At 46.9% G+C, this 23,389-nt stretch overlaps 1 protein-coding gene across 1 annotated transcript in view; it reads right to left on the bottom strand.

Annotated features, from left to right (window-relative positions):
* The window catches only part of CFAP53 (cilia and flagella associated protein 53), a 137,016-nt gene that overhangs the window by 77,755 nt on the left and 35,872 nt on the right, over nt 1-23,389 (bottom strand). The window contains exon 4 of the mRNA XM_085629703.1: nt 6,008-6,311. Within this exon, the coding sequence (XP_085485829.1) occupies nt 6,008-6,311 (304 nt within the window). The remainder of the gene's footprint in view (nt 1-6,007; nt 6,312-23,389) is intronic.

Consider the following 23,389-nt stretch of genomic DNA (forward strand, 5'->3'; position numbering starts at 1 on the left):
CAGCACGTCTGTGCTCCTGATGTCATTATACAGCTCTCAAACAAGACGTCTGTAGGAGGTTGACCCCAAGAGCTGAGCTGATGAGGACAGCACAATAGAGAAAGAAGACAGATTGTGCAAAGTTCTGCACAGTTAGACAAAGACAGACCTCACTGTTCCCCAAGGCTGTTGCACAGCTACAGGGAAAATAATAAATTAAAATAAGGAACGAAACAAATGCAGTTAAAACAAAGTAAAAAACACAATAGGGTGTGTGTGGCCTGGCAATCCAAATATACAAGGAATAGCTAGGCGTTCTTTTGTTTACCATACCCTTAACCTGTCAAACTATGGAATACCTTACCCCTGACTCTTTGGATAAATGACTGCCTACTCAGCCTTAGGAAACATATCAATACCTATCTGTTTACTTAAGATCACTGTATAAAGCCTGGTAGACGTCCCAGAACTGAGAAACCCATGGGGTAGCTATTGGCTTGATAAATTCCTTGAATTGAATTGAAAATAAGAAATGGTCCAATTAAAGTAAACAAAAGGAGGAGCAGAGATTTCTACCCATCAGTTTTGCATGTCCATACACCATATATCATTATATATCCTCTCAAACAAGAGAGTGGGTCACAAGAGCTAAGCCAGTGGGGAGAGTGCAAAGAAAGACTGTTAAGGCCTGAGCACAATTAAACCAAGGCAGAGCCAAGAGTCCTCTGAGGCTGTTGAAGCAGCTATTAGGAAAATAATAAATTTCAATAAAGAGCAAAACAATTACAGTTAAAACACAGTAAAAGAACACCAGAAATGGTGTGTGTAAAATTAACAAAACAGAATATAATAATAATAACTAACTGTGAATGTTAGGCTAGGCAACCCAAATATACAAGGAAAAAAATTAATCAGCCCAAATAAAACAACAAAAGTAGAAGCAGAGATTCCTACCACTCAGTGTTCAGCAGTGTCAGGAGAGGCACCTGGCAACCTTGTCACCAAGTTTCTCGTCTGGTTCTTACCATAGCCCCTCATCATCTTCTTACTAGTTCATCGGTGATGTGTGGAATCGCTTTGGCCATCCTCCATTCCTCCTTGACGCACTGCGATTGTTCTGAGTCAGAGTTTGTTCTTGCTCCTGCTGTTTCCATGAGGTATGCTGCTTTTAAGTATCCTTTGAGGTTGGCAGCTGTCACAATTGCCCGGTTTCTATTGTGTTGCACTTGTTTGTGAGTTACGTGCTTAGGTCTGACTCTTTTGTCTCTTAATCTCCTATGTTGTGATCTGTCTCTTTTAAGTCGGATGACTCCTCCAGGTGATTGTCCCTAAGACTAGCCCCAAACCTCCTGTAGATCAGAAAATAAGCATGTTCCACTGTCTGTCATTACTTTAAATCCAGCTTGGAATAGCAGGTCGCAAATTTTCCACTTCACTTCAGTGAAGCATGTCCTCGCTTGCAGTACAGTAGCCGAAAAAATCAAGGAAAATCATAACGGCTGTTTTCAATGGTGAAGTAACCTTTCCTGTGTGCCTGTTGTAGTATGTGGCCTCGATTTGCCACTTCTAGTCAAGGAGGAGGCACAGGTGGGGCTTCAATGTTGGTATTCTATGAACTCTCTCCAAAGCAAAAAATGGTGACAGCCCTTCGGTTCCAACTGACGGTCACCACCCGAACGTTATTCCTCCTGTCCCACTCCTTAGAGTCTTCTGCTCTATAATCTATTCTCTAGGTAACATTCTCATCATTTTAGGACTTGCACCTGTTTCTGGAGGTGGTTTCTATCTCGCTGATTCCTTATGCCATCTTCCTATGATCGCCCCAGATCAAACCCCAGTGCACCACCAAAGTGTCAATTTTGGTTTCAAAGGGTGTCTCTGGAGTATGCCTGTCTGTAAGGTGTGTAGTTTGTCCATTTTCTCCATTCCTGTTGTTCTGTTTGCAGGGATGTAGAGGGGAACATGGTGATCCTAAAAGTTACTAGCCACTGATACGATGCTGTCTCTATCTTAATTTTGGAGTGTCTTCCCATCACAGGGTCATGGTATGCTCCCTTTCCAAATAGTGAGGATATGTCTTCTGGAACAACAGTGCCCAAAGCACCAACTCAAGCCAGGCACTGTCACTCACTCTTTAGGACTCCAGTGCAGCTGGTTTACCTACACCTAGAGCAGGCAGGTCCATATACTGCTGCCAGGTCAACAGCCTTCAGCCCCTCTGTCATGGGGTCCTTTGGTTTTAATGCTGAAAAGGGGCTATAGTCAGGGCACCTGGAACTGCGTCAGGGGAGAACCAAATTACGCAACAAGAAAAAGCAAAATATACAGCATAATGGGGCACATTTTGTGATAGTATTACTTCATTATCTTGTAATTGTTAGATGTTAACACTATCTGGGCAAAGAGTTCACATTATTAGTAACAGTTTAAAACCCAAATGAAGCAATAAGCAACAGAAAGATGACCAGTCAATCTTTGCGTAGGGCCTTTCACTGTGCAGGAACATGTGTTGCCATGTTTTACTAACTTTTGATCCGTTTCAGCTGGAAATACATTTATTTTTGTTAAAATCTGCAGATTATGCAGCAGATGATGGGCAAATGCAACAAATAATTAAGCGGAAACTGCAGCAGCCACAGAATCACGTAAATCCAGTCGCCCTGGTTATAGTGCTCCATTAGTATGCAGCTTCTGCCCCTGTTCAATGCCAAAATGATGTGTGAACATCCATATTATCCTAGGCATTGATGTACCCTTCAGGTATCACTCACACTGGCCAACTATGCTCTTCAGCCAGGCACACCAATGATGGTGTCGGTGAGATGTCTCCTGTTCTTACCTCCAGTGGGGCTGAGCTACTAGTCTTTTCCAGACTTTACAGCAGCCAACCTCGCTCCTCCACCCGGTCTTTATTACTGTACAGTTAGCAATAGCTGCGCCTGCTGTCTTAATGCTCTGGCCTTCCCCACTACCCTCCTCAGATATGGGAAAGTCCCAATATGGCACTGATTTCCTTTCTCCTTATCCCTGTGCCCTCCACTAACATTAGTGTCTCCTGACCTCCATTTTATTTGTGCCGAGAGCATGAATGCTCACACTTTTTATCAGTTTAATGCTGTTTTACAGGGGCAGCTGGGCTGTCAGCTTATTTCGCAGCAGTACTGCATTGTAGATGGCTGGTTCAAGGGGTCAGATTGCCTTCTCTGTTTCAGGGTGGTGTAGGATTGTAATGGCGGGTTGGGACTTCAGGCAGCATGCATGCTACTCCACTGGCTCCAGTACATGACCTGGAGCCCTATAAGCTCTTGTCAGCATACTACATAATATCAAATCTGCCACGTCTTCATAATTCCCAAGAATATCGATATATTATCCATTGAATTCATTGTGTTTATTTTTCCATAGATTTTTACTGTGGGCATCATGAAAATTGCATTGGTTTTACTATTTAGTGGATCAACCCGTCCGGCCTTAAAACAAATTGGTCGGTAGAGACATTGCAAAGGAAACATAGCCAAAAAAGGATAATTGGATGGGTGGGCAAGACATTTAAAGTTGAAAAAAAGAAACAGGATTTGAAGATCCAGTTGAAGAAAAGGTAGCAATCACCCGGGGCTTTTAGACTACATCAGAGAAGCACCTTTGACCTTCACACCACACTCTCCCAACCACATTAGGCTCATATGATGGTAAATATGGTATGCGTCTCTGCCATCAAACACCCTTTACAAGGTTGCGTGTGCAAGTCGTCACACTCCTCTTCCACTGATAGGGCACCCAAATAGGTTGCAATGCGAGTTTGGCCAGCTTATCACCCCCTGTGACCCCCAATCATCCTGCTTTCCTGTCTTACCTTGCCTCCACCGGTTGTCCAGTATAGGCAATGTTACCAGACTCTCGTAACACTGTGGTAGCAAAAACTGGGCACTTCTTAGCCCCCAGCACAAAGACACTTTTGATTTTAGCACATCCAAGCCCAAACATTAGGCTCTTTTTAACAAACCTCATTTTTATTATTCATCAATCATAGGAACTCTTACCACACTTTTCGATGGAAATCTGACTACAAGTTAACATAGGCAGCACTTCACTAACCAATCCTTCGAACTTGCCCCCCCCGGGTCAAACTTAATGCTTGCAATTGAAGTGCAACCCGGACCTCGAACCACATTTCCCCACATATCCAAGCGGAACAATAACTAATACACATGCAACAAGGCAATCCAGCATGTATTTGCCGTAACATTCGTAGCCTTGTTGAGAACTAGTCCTTTACCCGTTTGCACTTTTATGCAGGGGCGGCTCCTCCGCAAATGGCAGAGGAGCATCGCTCCACTATGTACAAAAAGAAAACGAAAATGATAACACAACCTTAAAAGTGTTACATTATCATTTTCTTCTTGAAACCAGCCAGGTTGGTGCCGGCTGGGCTTGTCTGGGAGAGGGAGGACGAGTTGTTCCTGCTACATTTTAGTGGGCTTGACTGTTTGGCCAGCAGTCTTGGGTCGGCCAAATCGTCATGCACACTTTGCATGTTATCCACCCAGGCTGCATTACAGCCTGGGGGGGAGAACATGCCCAGTCTCCCAGTCCCCATCTGAGCGCCGAACCACAGTAATCAAACCAATCACAATGCTGCCTTAGCAGTGCTGTAATTGGTCAGGGAGGCCTGTTATCCACCCAGGCTGCATTACAGCCTGGGTGGAGAACATCCCCAGTCTCCCAGTCCCCGTCTGAGCGCTGAACCACAGTGCTTAGACCAATCAAAATGCTGCCTTAGCAGCGCTGTAATTGGTCAGGGAACTCTGGGAGGCTGGGTGCTTCCTGTTCCTGCGTCGGAGGAGGAGAGGCAGCAGCTGGCTATCAGGTAGTTTTTTTTTTCTAACCCCTTCCCTCCCCCACACCACCATTCCCAATCAGCCGCAATTGCTTTTATGGCATGCCCTATCTATTGGTCAACCCTCTTATGAACGGTCTACCTTACTCATGAAGTGTTTTTTTCCGTCCTTTTTATCGTACTGTATACATTTTTTATAAATGTTTATTTTGTACATACTTTGATGTCATTAAGTGCCTAAATAAAGTATTGATAACCTTTTTTTAAAAAAGGTAGGAGGCTATGGAAAGGGGATACAAAAAGAATGAAGGGAAAACTGGAAGACAAGAAACCCCCTGCTAGCACAGGGGTAAAAAGATCATTTCACTTTGAGAACTGCCTGAGATATTGAAGCTATAGTAAGCTGTAGGCACTCCAAAGAGGAGCTGGGGTAGCTACAAAACATGTGACATTGAAGGAGGCCGGTGCAAAAAGGAAACAAGGTAAAGGATATCTAGGTGTATTTTGCAAATCTCGCAAACAATAGAAGGTTAGTTAATGTAATAATATTCAGAATGCTTGTAGCCCACAAATTTAATTTAATTTAATTTAATTGTGGGTTTATATAGCGCTAGAATCGACTCCCGGAGGAGTATCTCCGCGCTTCGACCACTGGGGAACCCGTCCTGGCTCACCCTGAGAGATGGTCCCTAATGGGTATCTCTAAGGTGCGACCAAGCATCCCCGGCGGTCTGGGGGGGCCGTTGTGAAGTTGAGGCAAGCTAATGCCCAGAGTTGCCGAGTGTGGTCCCTGACTGGAGTAGGCACCGAGGCGAGAATTATCGAGCCCGCTGACCCTGGTCCACGACCCAGCCGCGTCGGGAATCGAACCCTGGTCCCAGGCTGTCCTCTGCTTACGGGTCTGCCGCCTCTAACCAGTGAGCCACACCTCTCCAAAGAGTTGTGCACTTTAACCACTAGTTCCCACCCATACCTTTAGGCTGGTAAATTATCTGTTGGTAAATGCCTGAATAAATAAAATATACTGGTCTGCAGTTTTACTGCCCAACAAATTACACAAAGAGAACTACTAAAACTGCCTATTTTGGGATGACATTTCCTTTAGCAGTGTACCTTGAAACCATGCATTTCAGCTGACATAGTCTTCATAACTGCTTATCTCATTATTACAGTAAAAGAAACTCGTATTACCATTATTCGCCCTTCCTCTTCCTTGAGTCTCTTTTCCTCCATCTTCTGGGCCTCTGTAGCTGCCATCTGGAGGTGCAGTACATCAAGCATGCCTCGGTCCCGCTCCTTCTGACTTTGAGCATCTCTCTCTGCTCGTTCTTCCTTCAGTAGACGGTCTTTTTCCCAGAGCTGGGCATAGAGGTCATCTTCTTCCTTCTGTTGCTTTTGCAGTTGTTCCTTGATACTCAATTGCACCAATCTCTCTGTACACACTTGACGTTCATGATTCTGGGACAGTAGGGAGCGTAGCTCCTCACACTGTTCTCTGGGGCGAGAAAAACATTACAAAAACAATTACCCTAAAATCGAAGACATACTCTTAGTCAGTACACACACCATTAGAAAAAAACCTTGATTTCTTTTTGACCATCAGGAAGCCTCATTTACAGCTTAGTTGACCTGGACCACTGGCATAAATCTCTGGTGCGCCCACCCTTCTAAACTGGAGGTTGCCAAGGTCTCTTTAGAGGTGGGGGAAGCACTGTCAGAACATTTAAACTGGGTCCGCCGATGTAAACCTTTGACCTGATATCCCATCCACCAGGTCACAGTGATGGTCACCCCATCCTATTCGGGACGGGCGACCATCACTTGTTTTTTCTTCCTGTGACCACCATGCTAGGCATGACAATCCCAGGTAAGGTACACTCACAATGACCCCAATGTGCAGGACGGAAGCTCCCTGTGCACCAGGGTCTTTGCTTTGTTGTTTTACGGAAATAAACTCCTTCTTTGGATCTTTGTTACTTGAAAACAAAAAAACGTTTCCAAGTAAGCTCAACAAACATGGCACCCACTCAGCAGTGACTTCAATGGAGCCAGCACACCTGCAGCTCCACTGAAGGCGCAGAGATCCCCGCCTACCTGGCACACTGTATATTGGACATATGAGTTTATGAAATAGTATGTCATTTTCTCCTAAATCTCTCCCCGGGAGGAAACAAGCCAATAGGTCTGACTTCTAACTGAAAATGCATCTACCATTACTTATGGGTTTAGGCCATCGTTATGTCATCATGCTTTCACTCAGTCCCTCATACTTCTGTTTATCCATGCACTGACCCGTTTTTCATCCGCTTTCCTATCCGCAATAGTATGGAAAACACAGGCTTTCACAAGCTTAAGTAAAATAAAGAAAAAGTAGAAAAAAATAAAACATGTTGCCAACTAAACTTGACGGGCATATACTTTTAATACAATAAATATAATTACACATATTACTAACCTTGTACATAGTGCATACTTCTTTTAAAGTTCAAACCTAGTTACCACGTTTAGAGACAATGGTGCACATGCAGGGCCGGACTGGGAACCAAAACCGGCCCTGGCAAAGTGCTCGTCCGGCCCCCCGGGGCTTGGGGGTGCCGCCGAGCTCTTTGCCAGGTCCGGTTGTCGGCCGATTTTGTTACAGGGCCGATTTTGCAGCTATGCTGCAAAAACGGCCCTGTAACAAAAACGGCCCCCAGGGGCCCAAAACCGGCCCCACCCATGCGGCGCACCGGGGGATTGCCCGGTGCCCGCTACGGCCAGTCCGGGCCTGTGCACATGTATGAGCGATTTTAGCGGTCGCAAACAGAGATTCGGGCTATTTGCTACCTGTAAAACGGCTTTTGCCATGTCCCAACCCTATTTTGCAAGTCAGAAACCTATTATCAACTCGCAAAATAGGGTTTGCAAGTCGCTATTAGGAAGGGGTGTGTCAAGGATGTCCCTTGCTAATAGCAAGTCGCAGGAGAATGCACGATTGTTTTGTGGCAGGAATGAGGTCGCAAAACAATAGCAGTTTTCCATCTACTTCAAGTAGGTGGTGAGCCATTCGCAAACGGGAAGAGGTCCCCCCCTTTGTGAATGGTAGCGAAAACGTTTTTTAAGAGCAGTCAGTGGTCCCACGGGGTGCAGCAAACACTGCAGAGGAAACGATCCGCAAACAAGTGGGCCGGTAGGACTTTTGAAGCAACTGCAGGACGCTCACAAAAAAGAAGGGAATAAATGAAAGAGGACTCATAAAAGGAAAATGGAAAACTAACAAACTGGCCACTAGTCCACACACTGAAGCACACTCATTTAAGAAGTGTGTGCATGCATATGTGATCAGGCAAAATGTCCTTACTCACAGGGCAACAAAGACAATGGCAGAAATGGGCTAACCAATTGCCCCATGCAGTATTCGGTCATGAGAAGAAGCAGAATGTGAATGACACTTGAGCAGACAGATGAGAATGACCAAAAGACCCTTTCGGTATGTGGATTTGTAAGTGTTTTTTATGACAAGGGTCTGGCAAACAACTGCACCAGTCAAGCCCAAGAAACTATAGCAAGGATTATCAGAATATAATCTTTTACCTTATAGAGTTTGTCTAAGCAAGTAACCACCACCAAAATCCTTTGTTACTACAGTAATCCGTGAAATTCCATGTAGCAAAATGTCTGTCTACCAGTATTGACACAACGTAAAATGAATCCATCCTTAAAGGCTTACTTCCTATGACATAAGATTTTCACACAAAAACGTTTCATAATAAACAGGTCAAGCCAAAGGCCTTGAACAATAGCATGTCACTGTAACTAACTGCTGTGTTGAGCTAAAGCTTCTCCACTAGTCAAAAAGTGCAATACAAACACTAACTTTGGTGGAAGCACACATTTTCTGCCCACCAAGGTCCCTCTCTCAATGATCATAAGATTACAAATATGTATAAAATTCTAGCTGGCTAAACAATATACAATAATCATAAAATTACAAATATATCCAAAATCATAGCTGGCTAAACAATATACAATAATTATAACATTACAAATATGTACAAAATTGTAGCTGGCAAACAATATAAAACCTTCCTTAAATGGTATAATAAGGAATCTCAAAGTGCAAAACTTCTAACCTTAGTGTTTGTCAATGGGTGTAACTATCTAGGGTAATCTGTGACATTACTTGTGTCAACATACCTGCATAAGATCTTTAACACAGGGTGTGATGACAATCCACCCTTGATGGCCTGTGTGCTTTTACATATGCTTTTCACAATAAATATGTCAGGCCTACTGCCTAGCTCGTAACCTTTCATAATAAACAGATCAGGCTTGTAGCCTTGATCAATAGCTTGTCACTATAACCACCTCGGTCCTGCTGAGCCCAAGCTTTCCCACAAGGCACAAAGTGTAATACAAGCACTGTTTTTTTCACTGGAAGCAAACAACGTCTGCCCAATCAAAATCTAGCTCAGAGGCAAAAATATTAGGGTGAAATCAAAACGTCAGTAGTGCTTTTGAAAGCTCTTTTCCTCTTGAGCATATAAGATGAAACACCAGTTATGGATCACTTGATACATGTGAAACTCTGCTGCCACCCTCAGGCAAAAATAGGTCTGGCAATTTTGCTCAACACTATAAAGTGAAAGTTGAAAGGGTCTGCATTTCTTTCACTCGCTCGTATGGAGACGGTATTTCCACTAGAAATACGGGGTCATATTTACAATGAAATGGCACAGCATGACGCTGCAAGCAATTTTGCTGCCTCGAGCTGCGCCATTTAAAAAACGCAGGGATACGCTGTATTTACAAGAGTGCGGCGCACCCCTGTTCTCTCCCCTGCCCCAGCGCACAAACAGCAGCTGTGCACAAAAACAATCATTAATGGTGTTTTGCTCCTTTATTTGCAGCACACATAGAAAGAGCAAAAAATGAGTAGAAAATAAAGTATTTCTCCTCATTGCGCCACTATAACGCCTCCCGTGGAAAAGGGTTTGTTTTTGGGTCTGCCTCAGATTTACGAATCCTTGTAAATCTGGTGCAGTGTCAAAAAGCCATGGGTGTTGCGTAGGGACATCCACAGCAAAAAAAGAGGGCCATATTTACAAGGCTGTGTAAAGCCACGCAAAGTGGCTTTACGTGGCCTTGTAAATATGGGCCAGCACACAGCACCACCGGAGCGTTAAAAAAAGTGACGCTCTGGTGGTGCAAGGGGTTTGTAAATATGCCCTGTAGTCTACAAGGGGAGAAATTTACGAGGACAGTAGTGCATGTGCTTCAAAGAGGAGATCGCCAAGAATGTAGACAATGGATTCAGATTTCAAGAAGGGGTGCGGACAGGAGTCGGAGAAAATCTATCCTGCTGACCTTTCAAAACACAAGTGGCAGCTTGGCCAACCATGGCAAGTAGATACAGAAAAAAATAAGAACAACCAGATATTCTTACGCTACAGAAACAATGATTTAGGCTTCACTAGGCAAAGGCTGCCCACCTAACTAAGTAAACACTAAAGTGGGCGACAGTCTATCTTCCAGAAGGATCTCAGAAATATTTAAAGAGGAAAGCCCCAGCCTCTCAAGCATGCAGGCTTAGATTCTGAAAGAGAGATGGAATGGCGACCACCGCTCTGTGACGATAGGATCTTCATCAATGGAGGAGCCAGCCTCAGCTTCTTTCCCGTCGATGATCTGCTGAAAGACCAATTTCTGCATCCATCGCCATCCTCAATACGGGTCACAAAGCAGTTTCATACGCATTCCTTCCTGCTTCTTCAGGCAAAATATGTTTTTCAGGATTTCAATTTGCTTCTCCTCTTAATGGGTTGTGAGGACCCTCAGGGTTTACCCCTACTTCCAAAAACACAATATTGCAAGATCTCTCTTGTGGGTGCTAGGGCGCAGATTGTTAGCTGTCTGGAGTGAGTCCTGCAAGGGTTGTAGAGATACATCATTCACAAATGGGGAATTGTTCCTCTAAACAGATGTTCTGGTGGCACAAACCATCGTTGGGTGTGAATGAGAGTTTGTGGTCTCTTCAAAAACGACAGAGAATTACCTAAATAGTATCTCCTGCAACTGATGAAGAAAAGCCAACACCATCTCCCGTCTGCAATCTTGTGGTCCCTGGAAGCCGCAGAATGGTTTTGGGTGTCTGTCTGCCTTTGCCTCAGTATGAATGAAACTGCTGCTGAGACATTTACTAATGCTGCTGCTATTTCCTGGGAGTTGATGCCCATACCCTTACACATCCCGAGAAGATGATGACATCACACAGCACTGGAGGCTAAGGCTAGGCTCTTGAGTTGTGTTCTACTCCAAGAAACTCTCCTAGAGGCACTGGGTATCGAAAGGTGTGCCAAGGATGTGCATGGCAACAAAGAACCACACTTAAGACCATGGCAACCATGCCAGCCTAGAGAAAGTCCATAAAGTATATCCTCATTACGTTCTGACAGACCGGGGGCTGCAAGACCACTACTTCCCGTGGGCCATCAGAGTACATTGACATGTGACAAGTGGCACTGACAGACCACAATAGCAAAGTTCAGAGGTTTGCACTTCCTATCCATGGGAGTTGGCGGTATCATGGTCTGCCACAAATTGCACGATGGGGCTTGAAGGACACCGCAGTCGGGAATCGAGAGAGTTGGGAAGTTGAGTGGGTCCAGTGGAGCTGATCTATACTTTTTTGAGGTACATCTTGAAACTGCAAGTTCAGTCTGTGGCTTCTTCCCAAACTCTCACACTTGTTCATTAGAGCTTTGTTAAAAGGAAATAGATCATCTGAAGCTGCTTTTCCATCACAATCTAGGTAGGCATGGAGGATCTCAGCTGCTCTGGATGAAGCAGACTAGTTAAAGTCCCCACTGCCTTCCTCATGGCGATAGCTTCATGTGTCTGTTAAGGAGCAAGCACGAAACAAAATCACCGGTGCCAAGGCAGTGTCATGCAGACAGAAGAGGACGTAGGACCCGTACCAAGTGTAGGAGGGGCCAGGGGCATACATGGCCAACGTGAGCTTCTGAAAAACTTCCCTTGAGCTAGGAGAGGCTAGGCAGTGGGGGTAGGGGCGGGGAAGCCTACTGAGGTATTGTTGCAGAGTATTGTTGTAGTATCGTGGATATGATGGTGTATGATGTTGGCTGTGTGGATGTATGAAAGATGGCATATAGTATGAGGGTGTTTGGGGGAATAATGTTGGGTGTGTGGACGTATGATGGTCAATGTGTTGTCATATGATGGTTGGTGTCTGTGTCGGCATATAATGATCAGTGTGTCATTCTGGATGCCCTGCCTACTATGAATTCCCTCTTTGTGCCTTCAATCCCCGATGCCCTTATGTGTGCCTGGTCCCTCTTTCCACTCCTGTGCCCCCAATCCTGTTGGGCCTTTTTGCCCCCTGCCTTTCTACAGACCTCTTGTGTGCCCCACCCATGTTCTGCAGCCCCTACATGTGTTCTGACCTTGTGCTGCCCAGGATGTTGCCTTTCGCTTGCAAGTGCCTCTGCGCCCACCCTAACCCGAGGGCACCATATGTGTGTGTTCCTTGCTCCTGCATCCTTTCTTTGTGTTCATGCCTGCTGCAACTCATATGTGTGTTCCTGTCTCCCCATGTAGTTCCTGTGGAGCGCCATACCCCACCACTGCTGGCCCTTTTGAGTGCCACAGAACCCCTCCCCCCACCAATCCCTCAGTGTATCCTACACCAGCCCTGTAGCACTTCTGTGTGCTCCTCACCCTCATCCAGCCTCACTATGTGACCATTGCTCAAATCCAGTGATTTTATGGAGAACGGACTAGGTAAGAAGTTACTGTCGGCGGTGCCAGCTGAGGCTCAGCTGATGGTTACCCAGTGTTTCCCCTACCTCTAAATAGGGCAGGGGGGCTGCAGTGTGGCAGGGAGGGAAGATATCTGCTTCAAACAATTCCTCCTGCTTTATTACTTATGTCATCTGGTGTGCTTGAGGAAATGTCTCGACTGTTCTAGTTATGAGATACATCTGGGTGACTGGTACATAATGGTTTGAGGTTCTATACATACTGCTTCTCGTCATCCTAATGCGTTCCTTTGAAATACTGGTAGGTGCAAATAAAAAGAGCAATGAAAGCTCAGGCCAAACCAAGCTCAAATCCCTACTTTCTGCTCCATTCCTACTTCCTGCTCCCATTCCTACTTCCTTTTCCTATAATGGGAGAATGTATTGTGGCACCAGGAATCTTGCTAATATTCCTTGACAGAAATTTCTAAGATGTTGAAGGCACTCTTTGCAAGACAGCATCCCTCAGGAACACCTCAAATAGCAAATGCTTATTTCTAGACAGGTAAACATGTGTCAGGGAACAAATGCTTGTCTTCGACGATAGTAGTGAGACATGCGGGCAGCAATGAAACAGAAAATGCGGTATGAAGTCAAAATTATGGAACAACTATTTTTGAGACCACTGAAACAAATACATATTTGCATTTGATATTACAATTTAGATAATTGAACGTGACAAAACTCAATTTTGTGTTTTCATCGCAAATAATCGAAGGGATGAAAGGGAAGAGTTAAATAGAGCTAGAAACACCAACAACAAACAAATCATCATACTTCAAAGAGCAGTTTGGACTTCCACTAAAACACGTTGCTGGGTGTATGAGTTGAGTGTGGGTGATTATCTAGATACTAAAACAAGCTTTGCATAGCCAATAGGTCTCGCCTTTGGGACCTTAGTATTTAGCCAGAGCTATTGGCATTGTTAATGTGTTTAAGCTATGTTGTAGAGCAGTGTGCCTGCTGTGCAATATGTTGCAAAGTTATAATAAAAAAGTGTTATAAGCATTTGTGTTACCTTATCTATAATTAAGATGATATTATGTATAACTGAACAACCTTATTAAAACAAGCATTTGCAATGCAACTGGTCTCGCATATGTGAAAGTTAGAGCTCAATGCGTTGACAATGACAATGGTTTTTACATTTTATTTTTGTATGCTGTGGAGTGATGAAATCTGCCTAGCGCTATTGCCACTCATATGACCTCGCAGCACTGGAGAACCAGAAAATGGGAACTAGGTTATGAGGGAGGGGAGACAAAAGTAATATGCTATGCTGGCTGAAAAAAAAGTAACAACATCCTGGAAAAAGCAAACACCCATAGGGAATACAAGCTTAAGTAAAGCCTGTGAAATGTAAGTAGGAACAACATGGTTACCTTAACACTTTTGTACTTATTATTCAGAAATCAATGAGTGTTTTTGCCTGAAAAAGTAAGGGCATAACTACAGGGCCTAGAAGGGACCTGTTTCAATGTCCATGGCTTATATCCTTACAAAACGTAAGCAGTATGGTTTGACAACATCCCTGAACACAGAGCCTTGGTACATATTTTATCAACTAAAATAAGGAAAACAGCTGATAATGATCAAATTAAACGTTTTCCACTCTACGCATCAACCAAGTATTGCAGTACCTCCAGAAATGGTGCACTTCCCCACCCGGGGAAAACAAGTTTAGTCAAAAAAAGATGAGAAAATGAAAGGAGCGCTTCACTGGCAAACTCTATGAAGTGGCGCTAATGAGTGGTTGTGAATAAAAACTAATCTGGCCACTTTGCAACCTTTCTGTCTTGCTTTATTCCGTTTTTTTTCTCGTATTTTGAACCTTTTTTCTCTCCATCCCGAGGCTGTACTTTGGAATTAAAAAATGTCAGCAAAAGACGACATTTGCAGCCAAAGTGTTTCTTTTTTTTTGGATCCATTTCACAAGGGAACAAATAAAGGGAAGGAGAGGAAAGCGAGGGTAAGAGCAGTTTGTTGAAGTCATGGTTTTCAGTAAGTGAGGTGGAGTAAGACGGAGACAGAAAGAGAGGGGAAAAGGGGGAGAAAAGGGGGACAGCTGCCAGCGGCAGAGCAGGAAACGTGAACACTGTAGGGAGGCGGGTGGTGCGACATGGGCGTGGTGAGGGAGAGGGGGAGGCGGATGGGGTTTAACCTATTCAGAATGGGGGCCCCTACACAGTGGTGAGGCAGATAAATCCATGCAATTGGGTGGGTTTATTGCAAGTGGATCAAAGACAAGCTGAGGAGCAAACAAGATGCCATCAGCTAAGCACGGAATCACGTTACCGACCAAAACATGAAGTGCTTTGTCCGTAAAGCAGGCGCGGTGCTGATACACGAGTAAAGGAGCAAACCTAATGCCATTAGCTAAGCACGGAATCCTGTTACAGTCCAAAACATGAAGCGCGGCATCCATGCACGAGCTGGGAAAAGCACACAAAAAGAGTCCACAGGAATGAACATACAGAAAAAAAGAGTAAGACCACATGTAACCGGGCAGTCATCCGAAACACCAAAAGACGGGATTAATTAAGGATATCCACCAAACAAAAGCAGACATTTAGGAAGGGCCCTACCAGGAGTGCAAAGGAAAGATGGGAGGTGCTTTAAAGCACATTTTTTGGATACAGCATGCCTCGCAGCGCATGCGCTGCCCAGACTTGACCTAAAAAGAATATAAAAAATGTTTAGCATTTATTTTTGGAATGTTGGCACCTTTTTTCCTGCCTGTTCTAATGGTTGTTTGTTATAGGTTTTTTTTTGTTTTGGGTGGTGAGAGATATAAACAACAGGAGGGTAGAGGTTGGGAAATAGTAAGTGAATTATAATATAAGATGCAGACGGATGTTTGGGGAGAATTAACAGCTGCCAGATTTTGAGGGTGCTACAGAGCTATAGTAATGGCTGAAGTATGGAATAGACAAATAGCATAATACTTAATGTCCCTTGTCTCCCCCCGTGCTTTGAAAAGGGTCATGAGTTATCTAAGCACTATCCTACCAATATGAGATAAAAACGTCAGTATAAAACAAGAGGCAGTACTTTGTAGCGCTACGTGGCCATAACAGTCACAGAGGTGTTCTACGCAAAGACTGAGTAACATAGCAAGCAGTGCACTTTCACCCCTTCTCTACCCCCTTAGTACCATTAGCACTTAAAGCGCTACACAAACAACATGTCAATGACATAAAGACAGAATAAACTGTGAGGCCACCCCAGTGGTAGAAGTCTGCTATGCAAAAACCAAATGCCATAACAAGCAGCGTAATTTAATCCCTTCTCTACCCACCCAGCATCTCGAATAGGACTATGAGCATTTTAAGTGCTATGATAGGCTGCTATCACATGGTAGACATGTGCAATACAGGCAGCAGGTAGCACCACACAAGAAGACCAGTGCACGGCGGACTCACCAGCACAGTCCACCATCAAAGCCGGCAGCAGAACTAGCCCGCTTCCTGCTCCATGCCTGAAGTCTGTGTGCTTCGAGTGACATACTCTATAGCTCCTCCTGAAGAAGAGCCAAGTGTCTGAAAAAGCGCCTCTACTCCCCTGAGTTGGTTGCTGACAAAATGTATTCACTCTGAGGGGAAGCTGATACTTCTTGAGTCGAAGACAAGAGGAATGCGCCTCCTTCTGAGCACCAGGCCTGACCCTTCAAGGCTGCATTTCCAAAAGGAAGTTTCTGCAATCAAGATATTTTCTGCATACACACAACTCTGAACGTCTTTGAGTTAAGGGGCGGGTTAGCTTGGAAGTGCTCCAGCAGCAGCAGTCACAGAAAATGAGGGGCCAGGATGTAGGGGGCAGAGATGGTTTATGGACAAGGGGCCCTGACTGAGATGACCAGACACGGGGAGAAGGAAGACAAGCACCACAGATGTACACACTCACAAATCATACTTGTGTATATACTAACACCCCAGATATACAAACAGTGTCACACTTGTGCAGCTACAAACACGAGCACCGTAGATATACACTCTCTCAAATAACACACATGCACATACAATCACAAGCACCGTAGATATAAATATTCTCAAATCACACGCATACACATAAAGACCAGAAATATACAGTCTTAATCACACGCATGCACATACAAACACAAGCACCCAAGATACACTCAAATTACATATGTGCTCACAAACACCAATTGCATGCAAAGTAAGGACCTGCATATCCCCGAAGCAATTGTGCACAGAAGAAACTAGTGGTGGACCTATATGCTCATACCTATTAAACAAGGGTAAGATGGGAACAGGCAGTGAGGAGGCATAAAGCAAGGAGAGAGGTGGCAGTGGGTAGACAGGGACAGGAGGGGCACAGAGAGTTAAGACATTGGGGGATTGTGTAGAGAAACACTGGTAATGTTTAGGGCAAAGAGATGTATTTAAAGGAGACACAGTGAGAAAGAGGTGAAGCCGGAGAGGGAGGGAAAACATTACCTTATGTTTTCTGCTTGTTAAATATGTGGTAAAGACGTCTCACTGTCTCGTGAACTGGAAAGGTTGGAACCGGAGTTAAATGGAATGCTTTTGACCCATGCTGTCGGTTCACGTGAAAGAACTCGGAAAGAAGCAATCTAAAACAAGCATTTGCAATGCGATAGGTCTTGCATTTGCGAGAGTCAAAGCTATTGGAATTGTAAATGACAATGTGTTTTGGTTTGGAGTGTAGTGGATGTATGCGGTGTGGAGTGGAAATATGTGGGTTGGATTGGAATTGTTAGTTGTGGAATTATGTGTGTTGGGATTGTGTTGTGTGGAGTGGATTTGTGTAGTGGAACTATGTGGCATGGTGTGCAGTTGCAATATGTGGATACTAAATATGTGGTATTGAGTGCACTGAAATTATGTGGCGTGTGAATGTGTGTCAGAGTGTAATTATGTAGATGGCATTTGGTGCTGTGGAGTGGTATGCAGGGAGTTTATTTTTGGTATTGCATTTGCTTGAGTTAGAGCTACTGACTTTGTAAATGACAATCTCTTTTATGTGTTATGGGGTGTATGCACATGGCGTGCAGTGGAACTATGTGGTTTTGATTGATTTTTGGGAATTCTTGTGCAACAAGACTGAGATTTGCAGACATTTCACTAAATTGCAAGGCAAAGATGTCTCAGAGTGTAATACTGATCACTGTATTTTTAAAGCTGTCGTATCTGTCGTGTCGGGCTGTTAATCCTATCAATCAATCAATCAATCATGGAATTTATATTGCGCACTACTCACCCGGAAGGGTCTCAAGGCGCCTGGGGGAGAGGGTCTGCTACTGCTCGAACAGCCAGGACTTGAGCTGTTTCCTGAAGGCGAGGTGGTCCTGGGTCAGCCGCCGGTGGACGGGCAGGGAGTTCCATGTCTTAGCCGCCAGGTAGGAGAAGGATCTTCCTCCGGCGGTGGCTCTCTGGATGCGAGGGACGACGGCGAGGGCGAGGTTCGCGGATCGTAGCTGGCGGGTGGGTGTGTAGAAGGTCAGGCGGTCGTTGAGGTACCTTGGGCCCAGGTCGTGGAGGGATTTGTGTGCGTGGGTGAGGAGTCTGAACGTGATCCTCTTGTTGACAGGGAGCCAGTGTAGGTCTCTCAGGTGGCTCGAGATGTGGCTGCGTCGGGGGACGTCCAGGATGAGTCGGGCGGAGGCGTTCTGGATGCGCTGAAGTCTTTTCTGAAGCTTGGCTGTTGTACCGGCGTAGAGGGTGTTTCCGTAGTCTAGTCTGCTGGTGACGAGGGCCTGGGTGACCGTCTTCCTGGTCTCGGTCGGGATCCAACGGAAGATCTTGCGGAGCATGCGGAGGTTGTGGAAGCAAGATGAGGAGACGGCGTTGACTTGTCTGGTCATCGATAGGGAGGAGTCCAGGATGACGCCCAAGTTGCGTGCGTGGTCCGTTGGCTTGGGTGCGGTGCCTAGGGCCGGGGGCCACCAGGAGTCGTCCCATGCGGAGGGCGACGGTCCCAGGATGAGGACTTCTGTCTTGTCCGTGTTCAATTTCAGGCGGCTGGTGTTCATCCATTCGGCGACGTCTTTCATCCCTTCGTGTAGGCTGGCTTTGGCGGTGTCGGGGTCTCTGGTGAGGGAGAGAATCAACTGGGTGTCATCGGCGTAGGAAATGATGTTGAGGTTGTGTTGGCGTGCGATGGCAGTGAGGGGTTTCATGTAGATGTTGAAGAGAGTGGGGCTGAGCGACGATCCTTGCGGGACGCCGCAGATGACTTCGGTGGCCTCAGAGCGGAACGGAGGGAGGTGTACTCTCTGTGTTCTGTCGGAGAGGTATGAGATGATCCATTCCAGAGCCTTCCCTTGGATGCCGGTGTCGTTGAGGCGTTGGACTAGGGTGCGGTGGCAGACAGTGTCAAATGCTGCGGAGAGGTCTAGGAGGATGAGTGCCGTTGTTTCACCGTTGTCGAGCTGGGCTCGGATGTCGTCGGTGGCTGCGATGAGGGCGGTCTCGGTGCTGCAGTTGGCTCTGAACCCGGACTGCGATGGGTCGAGGGATCCGTTCGTCTCGAGGAAGGCGGCCAGTTGCTTGTTGACGACCTTCTCGATGACTTTGGCAGGGAAGGGAAGGAGCGAGATGGGGCGGAAGTTCTTGAGGTCGGTCGGGTCTGCTGTTGGTTTCTTCAGCAGAGCGCTGAGCTCGGCGTGCTTCCAGCTCTCCGGGAAGGTGGCTGTGTCGAAGGAGGTGTTGATGATGTCTCGGAGGTGGGGTGCGATGGTAGCGGCGGCCTTGTTGAAGACATGGTGGGGGCATGGGTCGGTCGGAGATCCGGAGTGGAACGTGTTCATCATGCGTGTCGTGTCTTCGGGGGTCACCTCGGTCCATGTCTGGAGGATGGCGGCGGGGTGCGTAGGTTCGACCGATGGGTGCGGGGGTGGGACGCTGAAGCTGTTGTGGATGTCGGCGATCTTGCGGTGGAAGTACGAGGTGAGGGAGTCGCAGAGGTCCTGCGAGGGGGTGATGTCGTTGTTGCCGGTGCTGGGGTTGGAGAACTCCTTGACGATGTTGAAGAGCTCCTTGCTGTCATGGGCGTTTTTGTCCAGTCGTTCCTTCAGAGCTTTCTTCTTGGTGGTGCGGATGAGCTGGTGATGTCTGCGGGTGGCGAGTTTGAGGGCGGTCATGTTGTCGGCGGTCTTTTCGAGGATCCAGGCCTTCTCGAGGGTGCGGCAGGCCTTCTTGGAGTCCTTGAGTTCGTTGGTGAACCAGGGGGCCTTCTTGCTTCTGGGCCTGGTGAAAGGGTTCTTCAGTGGGGCGAGGTCGTCGGCACAGGAGGTCAGCCACTGCGTGAGGTCGAGGGCTGCTGTGTTAGGGTCCGTTGTCCTGACAGGTGGGTTCTGGCTGAGGGAGGTGGCGAGCTGGTCGACTGTGATCTTGCTCCAGTTTCTGTGGGGAACCTGCTTCGGGTGGTGGTGGACCGTGTTCTTTTTGAAGCTGAAGTGGACGCAGCTGTGGTCAGTCCAGTGAAGTCCGGTGGAGTGGCTGAAGGTGACATGCTTGCTGGATGAGAAGAGGGGGTCGAGCGTGTGGCCGGCGTAGTGGGTGGGCGTGTTGACCAGTTGCTTGAGTCCGAGGTTGGCGAGGTTGTCCAGCAAGGTGGTGGTGTTGCGGTTGTTGTTGTTCTCCAGGTGGAAGTTGAGGTCCCCGAGGAGGATGTAGTCGGCGGAGGGGAGGGCGTGAGGGCTGATGAAGTCCGTGATGTCTTCGCAGAACTGTGCACGTGGTCCCGGGGGTCTGTAGATGAGGGTGCCTCTGAGGGTAGTCTTGGGGTCGGTGTGGATCTGGAAGTGCAGGTATTCGGCGGCGTTGAATGCGTCGATGGAGTCAGTCGAGATGCGAATGGTGCTTTTGTGAACGATGGCGATGCCCCCTCCGGTCTGGTTGGCGCGATCCTTCCTGATGATCTTGTAGCCGTCCGGGATGGCTATGGCGATGTCGGGGGCTGAGGAGGCGTTCATCCAGGTTTCCGTGAGGAAGGCGACGTCTGGAGATGCGGTGTCGAGGAGGTTCCAGAGTTCCACGGCGTGTCTGTGGACGGAGCGGGTGTTGATCAGGATGCACTTGAGGTGGTTGCTGTTGTCCGTCTTGGTGGGTGCGGTGCCGGTTCGGAGGCAGGAGAAGTTGCAGGATCGGCAGACGAAGGGTCCATGGGTGCGTCGCGGGGATGCTCGGTAGCACCCGGGGGCTCGGGCGGTGTTGAGTGCGATGAGCGTGGCGGCATCGTAGGTCCTGCAGGGGGGTTGGCGGACGCGGGGGCCAGGGGTTCTGGCGCTGGGCGCGGTCCAGGCGCGGACGGGCGCAGACGGGCTTACCTTTGGCGCACCTTCGCTGCTCAATCAGCGCTCCCGCTGCGCACGTCCGCTGCGCGGTCGCTGGGGGGGCGTCATAAGTAAGGAGCCGGGAGGGGGGGTCAGCTGGGAGGCGGGAGGCGGGAGACCAATGGGCAGTGAGTGGGGGCGGGATCCGGGGTCAGCGGCGGGAAGGAAGAAGAGGACCCGGGGCAGCGGCGGGAGAGAAGGCGCGTGTGAGGGAGGGCGGCAGCACCTACCGAGGCAAAAGGTCAGCGGCGGTGAGGCAGAGGAAGCGGAGGACCGGGGGAGCGAGCGTGAGGCAGCAGGAGCAGTCGCGAAGTAACAGGCAGCAGGAGGCGTCCGTTAGCGGCAGGCAGCAGCAGGAGGTGAGGAGCGACCAGCCGTGGGAGCACAGGGGGTCACACTGACCAGCCCGCCTCAGTCCCCTTAAGCTGATGACAGGTCTGCTCGTAGCAAGGAAGAACTGTGCTCTTATCTTAGGTTGATGGGAATAATATTCGATGTGATAACAGTTTTCCACAAACATTCACCAAAAATTAACAAACATACCAATACTCAGGAAACATGCAACGATTTTACTCAACAGTAAATATTCCCTTTGGGCAAGTACTGATGGTATCTATTATAACTGTCCAAGCAATTCATTATGATCACAGATGACAACAGATTTAGAAAACTATTCAAAAGTAACCATTGCTTCATTCACAATGACCTAAGCAACTGATAACACAATTACTGAGTCAAAGAAAGAGAGGTGCTACTCTGCATGCGCCACTCTACACCTTTGCATTTATTTATAGGGCCGTATAATAATTGTGGATACAATTCATGTACCATTCTGACCAGCTGCAAGCTGTGAGTTGAGGGTCTGTCTGACAAGTCTGGACTGGCTGCACTGGGCATCGGGTATTTTCCCGGAAGGCTAAAAGGAGGGGGAGGGGCAGTTTTGTTCCTGAGGGCCAGATTTGTAACTGGGGTCTGATTTATCAGTGGGGGGCAAATGTTTTGCACATTATTATGGGTTTAAAAAACACCCGCAACAGACTTCCTTATATATCAAGCAGTTACCAGGTAAACATAGAAATGATAATATAATAAAATATATAAAATATAAAATAATATTAATGTTCCTGCAGGAGAGGGATCGAGTTGCGCCTAGTGCCAGTTTTGACTCAGTGCCTGGGCTCAACCGAAAAAATAAACAAATGCTTTACCAGATAGGAAATGAAAAGAAAAGGCATTTCTTACAAGTTAACATTAAATTGAATCGCTGCCAGATGCCGACCGACTAAGAGTTAAAAGTCCTCAAAAACATATTAAAAGAATTACCAAGATGAGCTTTGCAGTCAGACCCGGCTCCCGTGAACTCGTTACGACATTTAAAAAACGTGTTCAAAAGAAAGACACTAACTAATGTGTATGACACCATGTGAAACAATAACTGTGCACAAAATGAAGACCCAGTGTTCAGTTATAATGTTGAAGGTTAACGAGTGCCCCAGCTATATTGGTGGTCAAAGCGTGACCATGCGTACAAAACAATACAGTCAGAAATCCGAACCTCAGAAATGAACAGGTGGGACGTGCCAACTATGAAAGGATGTATCAGTCAACCTCAGTAATGTGACTGAAAATAAACAGACATGCAAATAGTGGCAATCACTATGTTTTATTGGTTATTGATAGGCCCGGTAAAATATTGACAATGGATTGGAAACCGTCCCATCCCACAAAAAGTACTGCAAAAATAAAAGCAACACGTAAAATAGTGCTCATAGATCACCAATGGCTTCGATGAGGAAAAAGAAAGGACCGTGATTATGTGAATAAATAACCCAAACTTAACAGAGACTGGAAAGGTCCAGAGACAGGATGCAAGGAAATGGCCTCATGTTAAATGAAAGTAGAATGCAGCTAGTGTTTATAAAAGATGCAAGCACATGTATGGAGTTGAAAAAAACCCAAAACAGACTCCCTTTGCTAAGTAAACAAAGCCCTGCTATAGAAACAAGACAAGCCCGGCGGAGCGTGGGGCGCGCTTGGCGGGGGCGGCGGAGCGCATTCCAGGCGGGTGAGTGGACCCTTTGAAGTACGATGCCAAAACGGATTGCATGGCGGCACGATGGACGTGATTGTGCGCGTGCTCGCCATGCAATCCGCTTTTGGGAGCACTTTTGGGAGCCCCTTACTATAGTCTCGCTTACGTGATCGCTTACGCGATAGCCAGGCGAGACCTAACAAAATCGGGGTTGGATGAGTGCAGAGAGGGAGGTTCTCTCCCTGCATAACTCAACGTGGCTCCGGTGCTGCTCTGCGGGGTGTGCGAGGGTCAGTCATGCCCATGTTATTCTGCCGCCTGCTGCTGCTCCTGGGCCACAGCCTCCTCCTACGTGATTCTGCATGGCAGCTCCAGTAACAACATGGCGTCAAAAACAACACCAATCGCGGGTGGGAGTGGGCAATCCG

This window comes from Triturus cristatus, chromosome 2_1 (assembly GCF_964204655.1).
Source record: "Triturus cristatus chromosome 2_1, aTriCri1.1, whole genome shotgun sequence".
Taxonomy (NCBI): Eukaryota; Metazoa; Chordata; class Amphibia; order Caudata; family Salamandridae; genus Triturus; species Triturus cristatus.